Below are 16942 nucleotides of genomic sequence, written 5' to 3'. Positions count from 1 at the left end.
TGTGGGCAGTGTTTGTTCTGCTGTGGAGTGCCACACACGAAGGAGCTCATTATACAAACCCAATACATACCAAAGAATTGATTGGTGTGGACGAATTTCATGCTAGTGACATTACTTTGCAAGGCAGAGTGCGGCTGCAATGCAATTAGTTTGATACCACATCTGGAGCTGCAGTTTCAAACATCTAGCACCTCTACGTTTATAACCAAGGGGTACAATTGCATGTAGTTTGCTCCGTACTTGAGGCTAGCGCAGAGGTGCTATCGTAATGATGGGGTGGCCAAACCTAGCTGAACAGTCATGTTGTCAATGAGGAATTCTGTGCCATGGAGAGATTGTGAGAGCTGCACCGCAGTGAGTTGGGTTCACAGACCCACACAGCCACATGCTGGTTCAAACTATAAATGTGCTTAACGTAGAGTGTGGTTTATGTTTTACGGACTAAGGTGTTTTTAATGTAGTCTGAAAAGTGCACCCTACAGAACATTTTTATTGCGAGTAAAATCCTACTGTGCACCATCTGTGTACGTTCTGGTTTACTTCTCTAAACAGAGTCATTTGTTTAAACTGCAGCAAAGTATATACTGGATTTGTCTTAGAATCTTTGACTCTGTCTTCACTGTCAGTCAGGGACAAAGGAACACCTCAAACTGATGGCAATCCGTTACCTTGACAATCTTTAAAATTAACTCGTATTTGGGTAGCCAGGATTTATGTACATCTGAATTCCTAACTCACACCAACCACTCTTACTACATCTGCAGGGTCAAAGCTGAAACTGAACACAGCAAACAATGGTTTTAATTAACACAAGCACTATAATACTGTACCCCAAAGAATTCCCACAAAAAACCTTGCATACTCACAATGAAACTTTAGGTCTTCATCACTCAACATTCGTAACGTTTGTCAAAAGGCAAAACAAGAAAAAGAAAAAACGAAAATAAAGGTTTTCAACGTGCTCCAATCCCTGTAACAACAAGCACTGCATTCACCAAACTCTAATCTTCAAACACATGGCTCTACCCCTTCATGACGACGACTATGTTCCTTCACGTGGTCACCTTGTTCCTTCCCTGGGTTTTGAGGTCTTCACTAGTGAACAGATTGTAGGGAACCACCAAGACTTTGTCTTTTCTTGCATACACACACAAACCTCATAAGAAAGAGCCTGGTGAGTGATGGGCATCACCTACTCCAACTTAAGGGCATTTCTAAATGGATGATGTTAGTGAAACAGGCTGGAAATCAATGCTACCCATCAATCCCTAATTTCAAACTAGGCACAATAAGACAGCCAAACGACTATTTCATACCAGCAATGTCTGTTTATGTTCCTGGAGTATTGATGGCTCTCAAATTAAAAGACTTGTAATGTCAGCAGAAGGTACAAATATATTTCTCTATATGCCCAGAGCATTAGTAGGAAAATCAAATAAATCCTCAGACTTACAGGTTGAAAAAATAAGTATTGATTGAGGCATCTGCTAGATTATAAAAGTCAAGATAAAAGAACAGACCGTATTAAAAAAAATGTAAACCTTTGCCTATTTCAAAGGCAGAGGTTTGTAAAATTCCATAAACAGTCTAGGTGGCAAGGCCGCAAGTAAGAATTTTAGTTTACTGACAAGTTTCTCGCACTTCATTTCCATAAGGAATGCTCAGAAATTAATGTGCCAGTTTTCTCATCAATGTGTAAAAGGGCGTGCACTGAATACTTGCTTCAACGAGTTGATCATCGTCCTAAGGATCTCCATTCCTCACTGTATTTTGCCAGAGCGGCCATATATGCAAACGTTATTAGCCTATACCTTCCAAACAGGTCATAAACGAGTATCTGCCCCGAACCTGGGCTGTTTAGGTAGGTGGGGAAGGAGAATGCATCCCTTTTTCCCACTGTGTCTAACGAATAGGCCAATTCTTAAAAACACCAACAAACTAAAAGTACCACATTAAAACATGCACACTTCTTGCCGGTCTCTCAGACAAGAGGGAGGCAGTTGCATATGAAAAGCCAGCCTGGGGTAAAAACGTAAACCTGTCCCCATGTCTCTTCACTTCTTAACTGCTGAAATGATTTGCCTCAGCCTGATCCACCATACCCCTAAGCGGATGTTTAAACCCAGCTTCTGTTTGGAATCCAGGGACTTGCAAAGCAAAGGTGTGTGCACATGAGGAGATTGGTCTGTGTTCTCTCTTTTTGCTAATTGGGGGTCTGACCAGTTTCAGTGTCACTCACATGGAAGCTTATGCCTAGGAGATGGTGGTGGTATGTCAAAAGAGGAAATACACAACATTTGTAATCTTTGCAAACAAGTGGCATGTATCATGAAAAGACAGGGTAGAAGACTAAATTAGGGAACAAATTAGAAGACAGATCAATGCTGATCCCAAAATTGCTAACCCTAGTTTAATCAGCTCTGGTTCATCTGTGAGGCTCTACCCCTCAAATGAAATAGTCTGGCATCAAGATACAAGCATGGAACGATAGAGGTCAAGCCGAATCCTGAAGAAGTTACTAATGATTGCAAGGTAGTCTGATTGAGGACCTTGTCCAATAGATGTAGTAGTCCCTACTGAGGTTTGTAAGCTCACAAGGGAGCAGGGAAATGAATGCAAGATTGTCACCGGCATATGCTACGGAGATAGATTGTGAACCTTAACAGCACGGTATTCTCCCAGTGCTATTTTCACTGTTAACTCAAGGAGAGGGTCTCTCTAAGTGTAGGGAAGAGGCATGGTTGTTTGTGTGGCTATTTATAAACAAGATCTCTATGTTATGCTTTTTGGCTCAAGCTCCAACACATATCTTATTTATACACCACATTGCAGTGCAGTGATACCCCTCTTTTCTTAACTCGAAAAAAGATTTGGGAAAGTTAAAGATAGGTGTTAGAGGATAAGAGCATGTGGCATTACAGATGAGAGTTACAAGGCGCTTAACATATGGAATAGTCCAAGTTATTAATCCGCTTCCCAATATGGGAGGTGCCAACTTGTTCACGTGTCTATCTTGCTGTCTTCTTCGGCATGGCGTTCTATGTGTCCAGTAGCATCCTGCTTAAGGAAAGACAAAACAACAGACAGAGAACAGAAATTAGTCAAGTACAAATTATTTAAGTTAACTTTTTGTAAATGCAACACAACTACAAAGGACTCAAGTTATTGTTTTCAAAATTCGAAGAGGCAAGCTTGCACTGCCCTAACTAGTTACATGACTAGAAAACACCTTTAGTGCAAAATATTGACAGGAGGTTTCAGGGATAACCAAGAACCATCAATGGGTTCAAGCCACAAGTCTGGAGCTGGCCCAATTTGGGTACAGATAAGTGCAATAAGTAAGTGATTTAGCTGTAAATACAGTTCTCTGGCTTTGGTGTGTTTCATAGAGTCACTGTCTTGAATATTTCATATTGTCAGGCTGGCAACCCTAGGTGGTCAGGGTGTTTCTACTCTGGTCCCCTTTATTTTTTTTCCTTTTGTCTTGTGACTCGGTTCTACTGCCTACAGAGTATTGCATTCACAAACGCTCATATTAATCGGTGAATGATGGGGTGACCTTGTCGAAGTTGATCGTTACCATGAAGGAAAATGTCTGTGCCTCTCTTTCTGGAATGGAGTTTTTAAATAGTTTCCATACACAAAAAATCAGAAATACTTTTTATAATTGTGATAATCATGAACATCAATGATGCATATTTTTTTTCTTCTCAAATCTATTTATTAAATTTCGCAAAAGACACAGAGGTTTTATATGTGGTGTAAGATGTGTGAATGGACATGCTTATTTAGACAAATAAGCATAAGTAAAGCAAAGCAGATTATAAGTTGCAGCAACTGCATCCAAAGCACAATTTCAAATATTTAACTTTCCCTCAAAGGAAAACAGATCAATTAACATCAATAACGAACCAAGAAAGAGGAAGGAAAAACCACTACCCACCCATTCCTAACCTATTCCCTCGCATTTCAACAAAGCATTGGCAAAGCCTATAGGTCTCACCTAGGTCGCAACTGGTTTTGTCAATGTTTTTTTAGCCATGTTGTACAGCAGCATGGCTGACACAAACACTTTGATATTGAGTTCTGCTGTACAACATGGTAAAAAAGCATTGGCAAACCCAATAGCTTTGTAGGCAAGACCTACTGGCTTTGCCAATGCTTGTTTTGAATTTGGAGGCAGATGGACTGCAACAGTGACTGTTTGATCTCTAGATGCAGGCTCGGGGGTATCTCTGAGCCCGGACAACCACTCCTAGAGTGATCCATCCTGGGAGTGTATTTTGTGAGCAGATTGTCCTTGACACATTTCTATGGCTTCTGGATGTAACAGACAGTGAAGCAAGGAGGCAGGTGAACGAGGATGGTGGGTGGAGAAGCTGCCATACAAAACCAAAATTACTGGGCCTATTGTATCTCAGTGATTCTGGCCTCCCCAAGACAGTGGGGTCAGTTTCTACAATAGTGGACACAGTCTCTCTTTCTCAGCGAAACCACTCAGCCTCCCAAATCTTAGAAATTGTGGCAAAAAAGAAACATTGGCAAGCAGCAGAATAGCTTCCTAAAGAGTGCTTCCCTGTGGTCATTTCCTGTGCCCTAGATCATGGCTAGAGGCCCCATCTAAAGATAAGGATGAGGAACCAGGAGATTAGAAGTCTAAGGGGGAGTAAAAGGGTTTAGGAGCACGAGAGACATGAATAAGAAACACACTTGCTGTAAGAGAGGAGTGAGCAAGAAGAGAAATTAGAGTGATATGAAGAGCTAGAGGGAAAATTGTGAGAATTGGAAAGATCATAAAAGGGGAGGGAGGTGAAGGGAATATGAGCTAAAGGCTAGAATGAGTGGAAAGAGAAACATATTGAAAGAAAGTGAAAAGATGAGGGAGAAGGAGGGTGGCAAAGGGGAAGCATGAGTGACATGAAACGTTTTCATGAGCGTCCTTTCGAACTGCCTGTAAAACCTTTGGCGTTTTTGTAAATGCTTTTGCAAAATGTAAGTAAAATGTAACATTTGGTGCTATTTTTTTCAGACATTTCTTGGGGTTTCACAGAACCCCCATAGAATAATAATTCAAACACACTTGCTTACTCCAATTCGGGTAACCAATTTAAGCCTCACCAGTTTTAAAATTCCCCGCCGCCATTGCAGGTGACGCTGCAACGCGTCACAAGTGGGGTGGCACCCGGGCATGCCAGTGTTGTAAGTGTGATTCTATGATGTCATGTTAGAATAGAATGTTGGAGTAAGAAGGCTCAGATGGTACTAGGGTTCTAACAGTGACCAGTATGTCAGTAAGTTGGTGCTAGGATCTTAGAGGACAAGGATCTGTTTTACAGATGTGGTGTAGTGGGCGCTTTAGATTACAATAAAGTCTACTTTAGACAACTCTTAATGTGTGGGTCCACTCGCTTCAGTAAGGCCCCTATGGCAGGTCCTGGGACTTTGCCTACCCTGGATAATGTGTCTGATGGCTGGAGCAAACGCCTCGAAGAAAACTAAATTAGGAGGGAGAGCATTTAGAGTGCACGGCAAGCAACTGCGGAAATCCTTGCCTCTAGCTCAGAGCATAAACTGCCCTTTTCAAATTCTGGAAAAAACATGTAACATGGCAGTTTAATTCTGCATTTTCAAAAAAAGGAATATGCTACTTACCAGTATGCATCTGTTCTTGGCATGTAGGGCTGCTGACATTCATATCTGTGCATAGATCGCCGCTTAGTGTTGGGTCCGGATGATTGCACATTGTTGTCCTGGAAGAGTCTTCGAAGTATCACGAGATAGGTGGCTCCTCCCCTGGAATACAGTGCGCATGGGCATCCTCTCCATCCTCAGATTGTTTTTCGCCATTGTGGCAGAGATGGAGTGTAATACTGAAAGTGATGGCCATGCCTGAAAATGATTCTGAGAGCTACAGCTGCGACAGGCACCGGGGAGGAGGGTGGGCGATATGAATGTCAGCAGCCCTACATGCCAAGAACAGATGCATACTGGTAAGTAGCATATTCCGTTCGAGGCATGTGGGCTGCTGAATTCATATCTGTGCATAGAATAAATATCAGTTACCTCCTTACCGGCGGATGCCCGTGCCAGCTGCAGCAGTCTGAAAGAGAGTTCTGAGAACAGCCTGTCCTACACCAGCTTCCACCAATACAGAGAGTTGTAAGCACGACCGGTCACCAACACTAGGTCTTTCAGATGGCCATGAGCCTGGTTCCACTGTCGGGCTAAGCATTCTTGAAGGGGACGCATGTGCAGTCTCGCGTGCGGGACTATGAATATGCAGGATGCCATCATACCGATCAGTTGCATGAACACCTGCGCTGGGAGGGATCGCTGAGGTTTGAACCTCCGAATGAGCAGCTGCATGCTGTTGACCCTGGCAGAGTTCGGCTGCGCTGTGGCCGACTGAGTGTTTAGTGTTGCCCCTAGGTACTGTTGCACATGGGCTGGCTGCAGGTGAGACTTCGCGTAGTTGAGTGAGAACCCCAGACTGTGTAGGAGGTGAATGGTCCGCGACATATCGCGGCCGCACTGCTTGGCTGAACTGGCCTGAACCAGCCAGTCGTCCAGGTAGGGATACACGTGAACACCTTGCCTGCGAAGGTGCGCCGCCACAGTCGCTTAGCACTTGGTGAAGACCCTGGGAGCAGTAGTGACCCCGAACGGCAGAACCTTGAACTGGTAATGCTGATTGTTGATAGTGAACCTGAGATATTTTTTGTGACTTGGGTGAATGGGAATGTGGAAATATGCATCCTTGAGGTCCAGGGTGGCTAGGAAGTCGCCCTGACGGAGCATCGGCAGGACCTGTTGTAAGGTTAGCATGTGAAAGTGCTCTGAAAGGATGAATTGGTTGAGGGGTCTGAGGTCTAGAATGGGCCGCAGGGACCAGTCCTTTTCTGGAATCAAGAAGTACAGAGAGTACACCCCTGTACCCTGCTCTTCTACAGGCACGAGTTCTATTGCTCTGCGGACATAGGACGGTTCCTTGGGGGTATGTTGGGGGGGGGGGGGGGGGGGGGGGGGGGGGGGGGGGGTTTGGAGGTCAGTTCTAGACAATAGCTGTACCGGATAAGTTGTCTCACCCACCTGTCTGTTGTAATGTCTTCCCAGAGTGGCAGGAACTGCTGGAGTCTTCCCCCGACAGGCGTTAGATGGTCGGGGGGCAGTGACAAGAAGTCACTGTTTGTTGGGAGCGGAGGATCTGGCGTTGTTATTGCTGCGTCCTCTCCCCTTGGCGCTGTTCGCACGGTATCCACCCCTGGTGTTATTCGTGTAGGTAGATTGCGTGTTGCCCATGGCGTACTGGGAATGCTGTAGAGCCTGTCCTCTTGTGGCTCCCCTGTTACCGGAGCGACGAAAGGAAGTGCCTCGAAACTGCTGGGACTGCAGAGCCCCCATGGATTTCGCCGTCTGTGTCTTTTTTCATTTTCTCAAGTGTTGTGTCAACCTTCGGTCAAAACAGGAAGTCCGGGTTAACCAGCTGATTGAGAAGAGTAGTTTGGATTTCGGATTTAAACCCTGAGATGCGCAGCCATGCATGGCGTCGCAGCATCGCGCTAGTATTAATTGCCCTTGCCGCTGTCTGCTGCGTCCAGTGCGCATTTGATTGACGCATTGGAGACCAATTTCCCCTCTTGTATAATCATTTCTGCACCTTCTCTGTACATCTCAGGCATGTGCTGCACTAACTGTTCTAGTGTGTCGTAGTGCGCCCTGTCGTATCTAGCCAACAGGGCCTGTGTATTGGCTATTCTCCAAATGTTAGCGGCTTGCGCTGCCACACGCTTTCCAGACGCTTCAAAGATCTTTGACTCTTTGTCCGGAGGGGGAGCGTCACCACTGGATTGAGAGTTAGCCCTCTTGCGTGCATTAGCCACCACGAGGGAGTCCAAGGGGAGCTGGCCTTTGATATAGGTGTGGTCCACTGGGGCAGGCCTGTATTTCTTGTCGATCCGGGGATTGATAACCCTGGCTTTGGTTGGCTCCTTGAAAATGTCCGTCGCATGCTTGAGGACCCCTTTAAGCATGGGTAGAGTCTTAGTGGAGCGTTCAGATGTGGAGAAGGTGTCAAATAAGAAATCCTCATCCACTGGCTCGGCATGCATGTCGACGTCATGGTTAAGGGCTGCACGCTCAATCAATGCATTAAATGCCGCGGTGTCCTCAGTTGGAGATGGTTTAACATTGTAGGACTGGGAGTCCGGAGCGGTATGAGGGTCATCAGGGTCATCGCCTTGATCCCCTGTCCCTGACTATTGATGCGAGTCATCCTGATCAGTGTCTGTGTGGTAAGAGTAGGCCATTTGGCCATAGTCTGCATTCAAGTCCTCCTCACTCTGTGCTGGAGAATGAGATATTTGTTGCGAATAGTCCTGAACTGGTTCAAAAAGAACAGGAGAGGAAGATGAGACCACCTTCTTTTTGAGGGGAATCCTGTAACCTTCCAAGGGATGTTCAGGCGCGATCTTCCGCTTGTGGACGGTGAGCCTGCCCGACTCCGAGTCAATAAAGAGTTTAGCCTGGTTGTCATAAGAAGGCTCGTGATAGACGACCTGTTCGTGTGTGGACTTGGAGGACACCTTCGACGTCTTGGAAGCCTCGGCGGTTTCATGGCGTTCGAGATGCTTTGGGCGGGCCGTAGGCGGAAGCCCAAACTTTATTTGTGCTGAGCCCGGAGGTTTCGAGCTTGAAGTGGCTGATTCGGGTCTTTTCGACGCCTGAGTAGGCCGCTCGCTTGACCGCGTCGAATCGAGCACCCGGCGCGTGGCGCCCCCATCCTTGGGCGTCGCCGACACTTTCGGGGCATCCTTGGTCGTGGGTTCAGCGCGTTTTCCAAGCATAGCCTTGAGTCCAGACAGGTTTGGCTCGAGACTTTTTTTCGACGGAAGGTCTTTGCTCTTCTCGCCATGTTTGGTCGTCTACGTCGGCGCCGACGCCGAGCCCTTCGAGAAGACTTACTTGCTGGTCGAGGCCTGCTTCGATGGCCCAGTCTTGGAGCCGACGGGCATCTTCGACGCCGAAGGATCGTCGACAGTCTTTGTGGGAACGTGCTTCGACGTCGAATCGACCACCATCTTGAGTAGTTTCGGTTTCGATTTCGGCTCCGCTGTTTCGGTTTCGTAGAATCGACCGATGGCTCCTTGGAAAGGGTCTTAGCCTGGCTTTGGCGCTGGGCTGTAGACCGTGTGGAAGGATCTTGGCTAAGGCCTTTCGGCGATGCCTCGACCGGAGCCGGAGGGGGCGGAATGTTAGTGATAGGCCCCGTAACTGCGGGCGGGCTCGGCTCTCCACTGGAGTCGTCATCGACGGCCCCAATGGCCTCATCGTCGTCCCCTACCTCGACGACGTCTTGGTCATGGACGTATTCTTCTGCTTGCTCGTCCACTTCGAAGTTGGAGTCCTGCTCCGACGCCGGTTCCGACATTTCTTCGGGAACGTCTTCCTCTTCTTCTTCCTCATCATGGAAGACTTCCTCGTCTCCGGCATCGAAGATGTTCGCAGGTGCTAGGGCAGACTGTTGGGCCGACTGCCTCGCCGCGCGTCGAAGTTTAATAGTTTTCTTCGAGCGGAACTTCGAGCAGGTGAAACATTTTGACTCGTCGTGGTCGGGGGGACAAACATGTATTGCACACTGGGTGCACATCTAAGTTGCAGTATTTCGAATTACAAACGGGGCACCGCTTGAACGGGGTCCGTTCCATCGTCGATGTAGTCTGGGCCTGTGTTGTCGAAACAAATTCCGTCTTTCGACGTCGATTGAAGAACTCGAAAGGGGACAGGCACCGAACGATACAATACAGACGCTGTGAAGGCCTTTTGGCCTTAGGAGTAAAAAGAGTACAAGTTTTTGGAACTGGAGTCGAGATAAGGACATCCGAACCCAATGGCGGAAAAAAACAATCTGAGGATGGAGAGGATGCCCATGCGCACTGTAGTGCAGGGGAGGAGCCACCTATCTCGTGATACTTCGAAGACTCTTCCAGGACAACAATGTGCAATCATCCAGACCCAACACTAGGCGGCGATCTATGCACAGATATGAATTCAGCAGCCCACATGCCTCGAACGGCTTAATTTCTTCAGGATCACAGGCCAAGTCTCTACAAGTAGCTACCCTTTTGTAAGGATGTGTAGACAGCATTATAAATACCCTTCTTGATAGATCCATCGACTGTATAAGAAATGCACAGCTATTTTCTGTGATCTATCTGTAACTATGCCGGTATCAGGGCTTTCATAAGCAATGGTGGGGCATGTGGAAAAACCTTTGCATCCTCATGTCAAATTTGTAATCCTTGGAGAACCTCTCAATAAGGAACAAGCATTGCACATTTTTGTGAAATTCAAAAGCAAACTGCTAGTTTGATGCGTGACAGCACAAATGTTTACTTAAGATTAATGTACGAGCTCAGTGTCACTCTCTTTCAGGCACTTACTTCTTTGGTTGAAGTTCTCAAGCGAGCCACGTCATGGCAACAGGCGGGCCCCCTGCGTGGCCGTGCCGCAACAACTTGGATCCGGTAGGGTAACCAACACCATCTGCCTGATCCGGGTGTGTCTGGCTCACGACTGTGAGTCAGCTGCTGCCGCCGGTGGTGGTGGTGAGGCCGGGGTCAAGCCCAGCTCAGTAAAATACCGGCACCGCCGCAGTGATGGTGAGAGACACTCGCCTCTCTGAGGCACACAATGCAGCATGTCTTCTCTTTCAATGTGCTGCTCACAAAAACACTCGATTCTCTGCCTACCCCGCGGACTGAGTCTATCGGATCTCCTCTGCGTCGCCCATTGCAGCGCATGATGCCTTTTCTCCCGGAGTTGCTCACCGAACGTCTGAGGTGATAAACTCAATAACGAATATAGTGCTGCCAGACTAAATGTAAATGTAAATGTGCTGGACTTGTAAAGCGCACAGCTGCCCGTAAGCGTCCCGGCGCTTGCTTAGGGAACCCGTCCTGGTATTCCCCTGTGAGAAACCACGGCAGGGTGTCCACAAGGTGAAAGCCAGGCATCCCGCCGCGAGGGGCCGTTGTGGAGATTAAGCAAGCTATTGCCCAGAGTCGCAGAGTGTGACCCCGTGAGTTGAGTAGGCACCAGAGCGAGAATTGTCGAGTCCGTGGAATTTTGAGCCCGAGACCCGCCGAGGCGGGGAATCGAACCCTGGTCCACGGTCGATCTCAGCTTCCGGGTCTGCCGCCTCTAACCACTGAGCCACGCTTCTCCACTAAGGAAGACATACTGTGTAACAACCGAAGTAAAGGGGCCAGTCGCCATGGGAGGATACAATGAGGACAAGGCTATACCAAGGAAGGGCTAACAAGCTGATTACTGAATCAGAAGGCAGCATTTAAAAAAGACAAAGACTGAAGCCAATGACAAATATGGGCGGAAAGTGGGTGAGGCTTCTATTCCGTACTCCACTACAAGAAGTCTCGCAGAGCAGCGCATGAGCGCTGACTCTAGGCTCGATCTCAAAAGAAAAAGGTGATGGTACCTGGGTAAGTTGGCTGGGGAAAGCACACAGTATGTGGCGTGCGGCAGACCATTGCCATATTTTTGCAATAAGTTTTGGTCAGGATATAGAATGAATCTCTGGGAACCTGCTGGAGTAGAAGGTTGTTGGGCGGACTTTGCCTATAGTTAAAACTAAAGTCCCTCCCCTTTACCGCATGCTGATCTTTGCCCCCAACCATGTTGTTGCCAAGTCACGCTTTTGGTATTTCGATTCTCAACTTAAGATGAAGAAGGCTTCCAGAGAAACAGTGTATTGTGCCTGGTAACTTTACTTTCTGTAACTGTTGCAACATTTTTGATTATTGCATATTGAAAAATCTGTATTGAGGTTTTCCTGTATAGTTTAGCTAGTTTCATTACATTATGAAGATGACCTGATCCCTTAGCTAGGTCTTCACATTGCGATGTGCTGATTTGTCACCAAGACTAATATAGTTCCGAATACTGTGCCATTGGTACATCCCCATTACTCTGTGACAGCAGTATTGAAAGGCACATTCTTGAACTCTAGATGCTTCTAAGAATTCACTATTAATTTCTTATATTCAGGAATCCTCATTTAAATACTAACGTGTTTCAAAGTGTCTTTGGGCTGGCGAAATCCTGCTTCATCTATTATAGCTTCTCTATTTATAAACCACTTAATAGACATAAGTTGTGTTTTTAAGCCTGCCCTTTAATTTGGTAGTTCAATGAGGGAAAGAGATCACAAAGATGAATTTGCTAGTCTATCGTGAGTGTCTGCAAGTTTTTTTAACCTGAAAATGAATGAATCATCTAAGATAACTTGCAGTTCGTCTTGAAAATGCAGCACAACACCACAATTAAATTTGTGAAACAGCTCACCTTGTGTCTCCATAAAGGGGCAGATTTACAATAACTGGCGCATCCCTGCATATCAGCAGGAATGCCACAGTTATTGTGCGTCACAGCAGACACCTCTTGCCCCACCATGGATGCGCCGCATTTACAATGCAGCGCACCATGGGGCAAGAATAGACAGATGCGTGACGCATCTGATGCCGTAAAGGTGACGCATTGCTGCAGTCGCGTCGCAAGCACGACGCAGCATCAGCAAGGCTCAGGGTGCCCCCAATCCTTAAGCCTGCTTCAAGCAGGTGCAGGGTTTTGGCGCAGCATAGTTGTAAAAGTGACTTTTAGGAGGAGTTCCTTCGCCAGACAAAATAACCGCCCCCCCCCCCCGTGCTGGAACGCCCACATGTGCCGCAGGGCTTTACAAAGTGCATCACGTAGTAAATACCCGGCAGCATGGCGCTGGCTTTGCACCGCCGCTGCGTCCCAAAAGTGACGCAACGGCGGCGCAAATGTGGCGTATGGGGCTTGTAAATCTGCCCCACAGTTTGTTTTTTGTTCCAACAGTCTGAGTACCTGAAAATCTAATTTCGCTCAACTCCTTGGTGTGTTTTACTGTGTGGCTAATAAATATTTGTGATCCTGATTTATTTTTTTGTGCTTCATTATTTCCTTTGTTTATTGAGTGTATGATTGATCAAAACGATGAGTATTTTTTTTAACATAATTCTAAATGCAGGAACTTGTTTAGCAATTGATTAAAGTAACATAGACTAGAGCAGCTGCATATATATGTCTTTTTACTTCATTGTAGCACAATGTACTTAGTTACAAGACTTGCCAAACCCCAGGTTAGTTCTGCTGAACACAATTGATTTTGTTTCTTTGCTCGGTTGGACTAAAAATATGGAGGCTGGAGCTGTCCTAATTTCTTACTTGCTCCTCTTATAGATGGCTAGTTTCTCGGATGTCCATATACTACCTGTGAACACAAATATAGGGAATTGAAATATCCACCTGCTGTTCCTAGGATCGATGGAATTTTGTACATCGGATTCGTGTCAAGGGAAACTTGTTAATAAAGACCTTTTGGTCTCGAGTAGAAGTTGAACAACTATCGGTTCCGACAGAGGGAACCGAGACACATCCGAACCCAATGGCGGAAAAAAACAATCTGGGGATGGAGGCGATGCCCATGCGCACTGTAGTCCAGGGGAGGAGCCACCTATCTCGTGATACTTCGAAGACTCTTCCAGGACAACAATGTGCAATCATCCGGACCCAACACTAGGTGGCGGTCTATGCACAGATATGAATTCAGCAGCCCACATGCCTCGAACACTTGTTAATTATGATTTGCCTTTTCTATTTAAACGGTTTTTATAACGACTACCCCCTTCTTTGTTTAACGGGTTTTTTTGTAGTCCCTCACAATTTGTATTTCTGAATTTTAGAGAAATGCATACAAACACCAATGAGCACTAATTTATTGCAATGTTCTTGCCTGTTGTGCAGACATTCATTGTACCTTGTCACCTTTCAATTGCTTATGTGCCCCTGAAAGTGAAACTGAAGATGCTACTGCTTAAATGGTACCATCTGCGGCCAAGCGTCATTACATTTTGTTTCAGGTATGTAATCTGATATGATTGCTAATTCAGGTTCTGGTCATGATGTGGGAAATCGTGTGTTTTTCGGTGCATTTGAATTTCATGGGTTCTTTCTCCGGAGATGGACAGCAGCCGGTACGCGTTTCATTACAGAGTGAATTTTTCAGTGCTTTGATTAGTATAAATGATATTACACCTGCAATGCAAGCCAAAGGTAATATATCCTTTAAGTTATGTAGTGGGGAAGAAAGGTTTTGGGCTATAAACTCACAAAAAAAAAAAAAAAAAAAGAATTCTAGGACCTTGCGTCTTTTATTCCTCCACTATTCCTCTTCAACAAAGTAACAGACTAACTTGTCCACCACTCAAATTGATTGCATATTTCCCTATACTAATCCCCTCTAGAGATATGGAGCTTGAACTTGATTATTATGTACAAGGACAGTTGGTGAGACGGAGGCTGAAGTCCTGTTTCCTGAATAAATACATCCTTTTCGTGATTTACTTTTGGGTCCTAGTACAAGTACTTTATTAAACAAGGTAGAGACTCAGCGCAACTACTGTGAGTTGCAGATGTGTATTGCAAATAGGTTGCAGCTTAAATCAAAGGTCTGTTGCCAAAAATATGCGGGAAAAATGAAAGCTTCTTGTAACAATACATTATTTATGTGTGGATTTCTGTATCCATGTTTACAATAAACATTTGTCATGATGTGCAATATATCTATATAAACTAGAGATAAAGAAGGTGCAAATGGAAAATGTTACTTACCCAGTAAGCATCTGTTCTTAGTATGTAGCGCTGTAGATTCACATGCTTTGCATAGTCCTGCCATTTAGTGTTGGGTCCGGATGTTTGCACTTTGTTTTTCTTCGAAGAAGTCTTTCCAGTCACAAGGTAGGTGACTTCTCCTTTCGTTGATAATGCGCCCCACAAAGGGCGAGAATGGAGTTAATAAGAGTAGAATAGAGATGTCCATGTGTATGTATATGAAGTAAGAGAGAACTGCAACAGGCATAGGAACCAGGGTGGACGCATGTGAATCACCAGCTCTAAATGCCAAGAACAGATGCTTACTGGGTAACATTTTACATTTGAGGCATATGAGCTGTAGATCACATGCTTTGCATACACTATACAGCAGTATTCTCCCAAAGCGGTGGCTAACCTGTAGCTGTTTCAGTTGTCTGAAAGAGTGTTTAAGTACTGCTTGGTCTACATTAGCTTATTGTCTCGCTAACACATCTACACAATAGTGCGTGGTGAATGGGTGCGGTGTAGAACATGTTGCAGCTCTACAGATGTCAGCTATGGGGATGTTTCCTAAGAAAGCCATAATAGCCCCTAGTTTGCAGGTGGAATGCGCTCTAGGGAATACTGGTAAAGTCCTCTTTGCTTTTGCATAGAATGTTTGAATGCATTTAACTATCCATCGAGCAATACCGGATTGCCTTTGTGTGGTGGAACAAAAGCCACAAAGAGCGTAATTTTACATAATGGTTTTGTTTTTCTATGTAATACAATAATGCTCGTTTAACATCTAATGTGTGTAGAGCTTGTTCTGCCACCACTGAATCCGGCAACTCAACAGATTGATTGATGTGAAAGGCAGATCCCACTTGGTTCCTGTATGGTTAGTGCCTGAACCTCACCCAACTCTCCTCAGTGACGTAATAGCAACGAGGAAACAACTGTCAAAGTGAGAAATTGCAGTTCACATTTGTGCAATGGCTCGAAGGGTAGACCCATTAGTCTGGTAAGGTCAATGTTAAGATTCCACACTTGAGCAGGTGGAAGTCTTGGTGAAATAACTCTTTTGAGTCCTTCTATTAAAGCCTTGCTAACGAGTACTCTGAAAAAAACAGATGCTGTCTATTTTGAAGGTATGCAGCTATTGCAGCAAGATATAAACGTATGGATGTGTAAGCCAATCATGACTGCTGCAAGTGTAGTAAGAAACAAATTCTTTTTTTAATGGAAGCATCTAGCAGGTTGGTATGGTTGTAATTATAATATATAACAAACCACTTCCACTTAGCTGCATAGGAGGTCCTTGTAGTAGGCCTTCTGGCTTCTTTAATGATATTCATACAGTCTGGTGGAAGGTTCAGATAGCCAAACTCCATGATTTCAGGTGCCAGATAGCTAGGTTGAGATGTTTGGGATCTGTATGTCCTTTCTCTCCATGGCTCTGTGTGAGGATACTGGGTGTGAGATGTAGTTTTTGATGAGGAACTAGTGAGAGCCCCAACAGGTTAGTGAATCAAGGTTGATGGACCCATGTAGGATCTACTAGGATCAGTGTGAAGGATGTTTGTCTGAGCTTCCGAGCCTCTAGTGGAATGAGTGGGAGAGGCGGAAAAATGTAGACAAATATTTCTGACCAGTTCATCCATAGAAAATTGCCTTTGGACAATGGGTGTGGATACCTAGAGGCGAAGTTATGGCATTTTGAGTTTTGGTGTATTGCGAACAGATCAATCTGTGGAAAACCCCACATTTGAAAGAATGAGCTTAGACTTGAGGGTGAAGTTCCCATTCGATAATCTGTTGTCTCTGCCTGCTGAGAAGACATGCGATCTGATTGTTTGCTCTTGGGGGGTGTTCTGCCAAGAGATACATTCTGTGATGTATGGCCCACCTCCAAATGGCTTGTACAAGGCTTGACATCTGGAGAGATGCAGAGAATGGAAACACGATCGATTAACAATACTGTCGAGGGTAAGTGGATTGCGCACCGAGGGGAACCTAAGAAACGTGTCGAACAGGAGCACAGCAATTCACGTCTGAACCCGATGGTGGAAAAAAACAATCTAACAATGGAGTCGATGTCCATGTGCACTATCACCGAAATTAAGAGTCACCTACCTCGTGACTGGAAAGACTTCTTCGAAGACAAACAAAGTTCAAACATCTGGACCCAACACATGATGGCAGGAGTATGCAAAGCATGTGATCTACGGCTCACATGCCTCAAACATTTATTTCCAGAAGTTCCGTTAAA

At 45.5% G+C, this 16942-nt stretch overlaps 1 protein-coding gene and 1 non-coding gene across 5 annotated transcripts in view; one reads left to right on the top strand and one right to left on the bottom strand.

Moving 5' to 3' along the window:
* Nucleotides 1-1866: 1866 nt before the first annotated feature.
* ZNF106 (zinc finger protein 106) overlaps nucleotides 1867-16942 on the bottom strand; it is a 303557-nt gene continuing 288481 nt past the window's right edge. For 3 of the 4 annotated variants that reach the window (XM_086937207.1, XM_086937206.1, XM_086937208.1), the window contains exon 23: nucleotides 1867-3060. In XM_086937207.1, coding sequence (XP_086793333.1) covers nucleotides 3001-3060 — 60 coding nt within the window. In that variant the 3' untranslated portion in view covers nucleotides 1867-3000. The remainder of the gene's footprint in view (nucleotides 3061-16942) is intronic. The other variant, XM_086937209.1, reaches the window with a different exon arrangement.
* LOC147689731 (small nucleolar RNA SNORA68) lies at nucleotides 13785-13913 on the top strand. The gene has a single exon (XR_015300260.1). It is a non-coding gene; the product is annotated as a small nucleolar RNA SNORA68 (small nucleolar RNA).

Source organism: Lissotriton vulgaris, chromosome 9 (assembly GCF_964263255.1).
Source record: "Lissotriton vulgaris chromosome 9, aLisVul1.2, whole genome shotgun sequence".
NCBI lineage: Eukaryota > Metazoa > Chordata > Amphibia > Caudata > Salamandridae > Lissotriton > Lissotriton vulgaris.
This window is presented reverse-complemented; position numbering and strand designations above follow the sequence as displayed.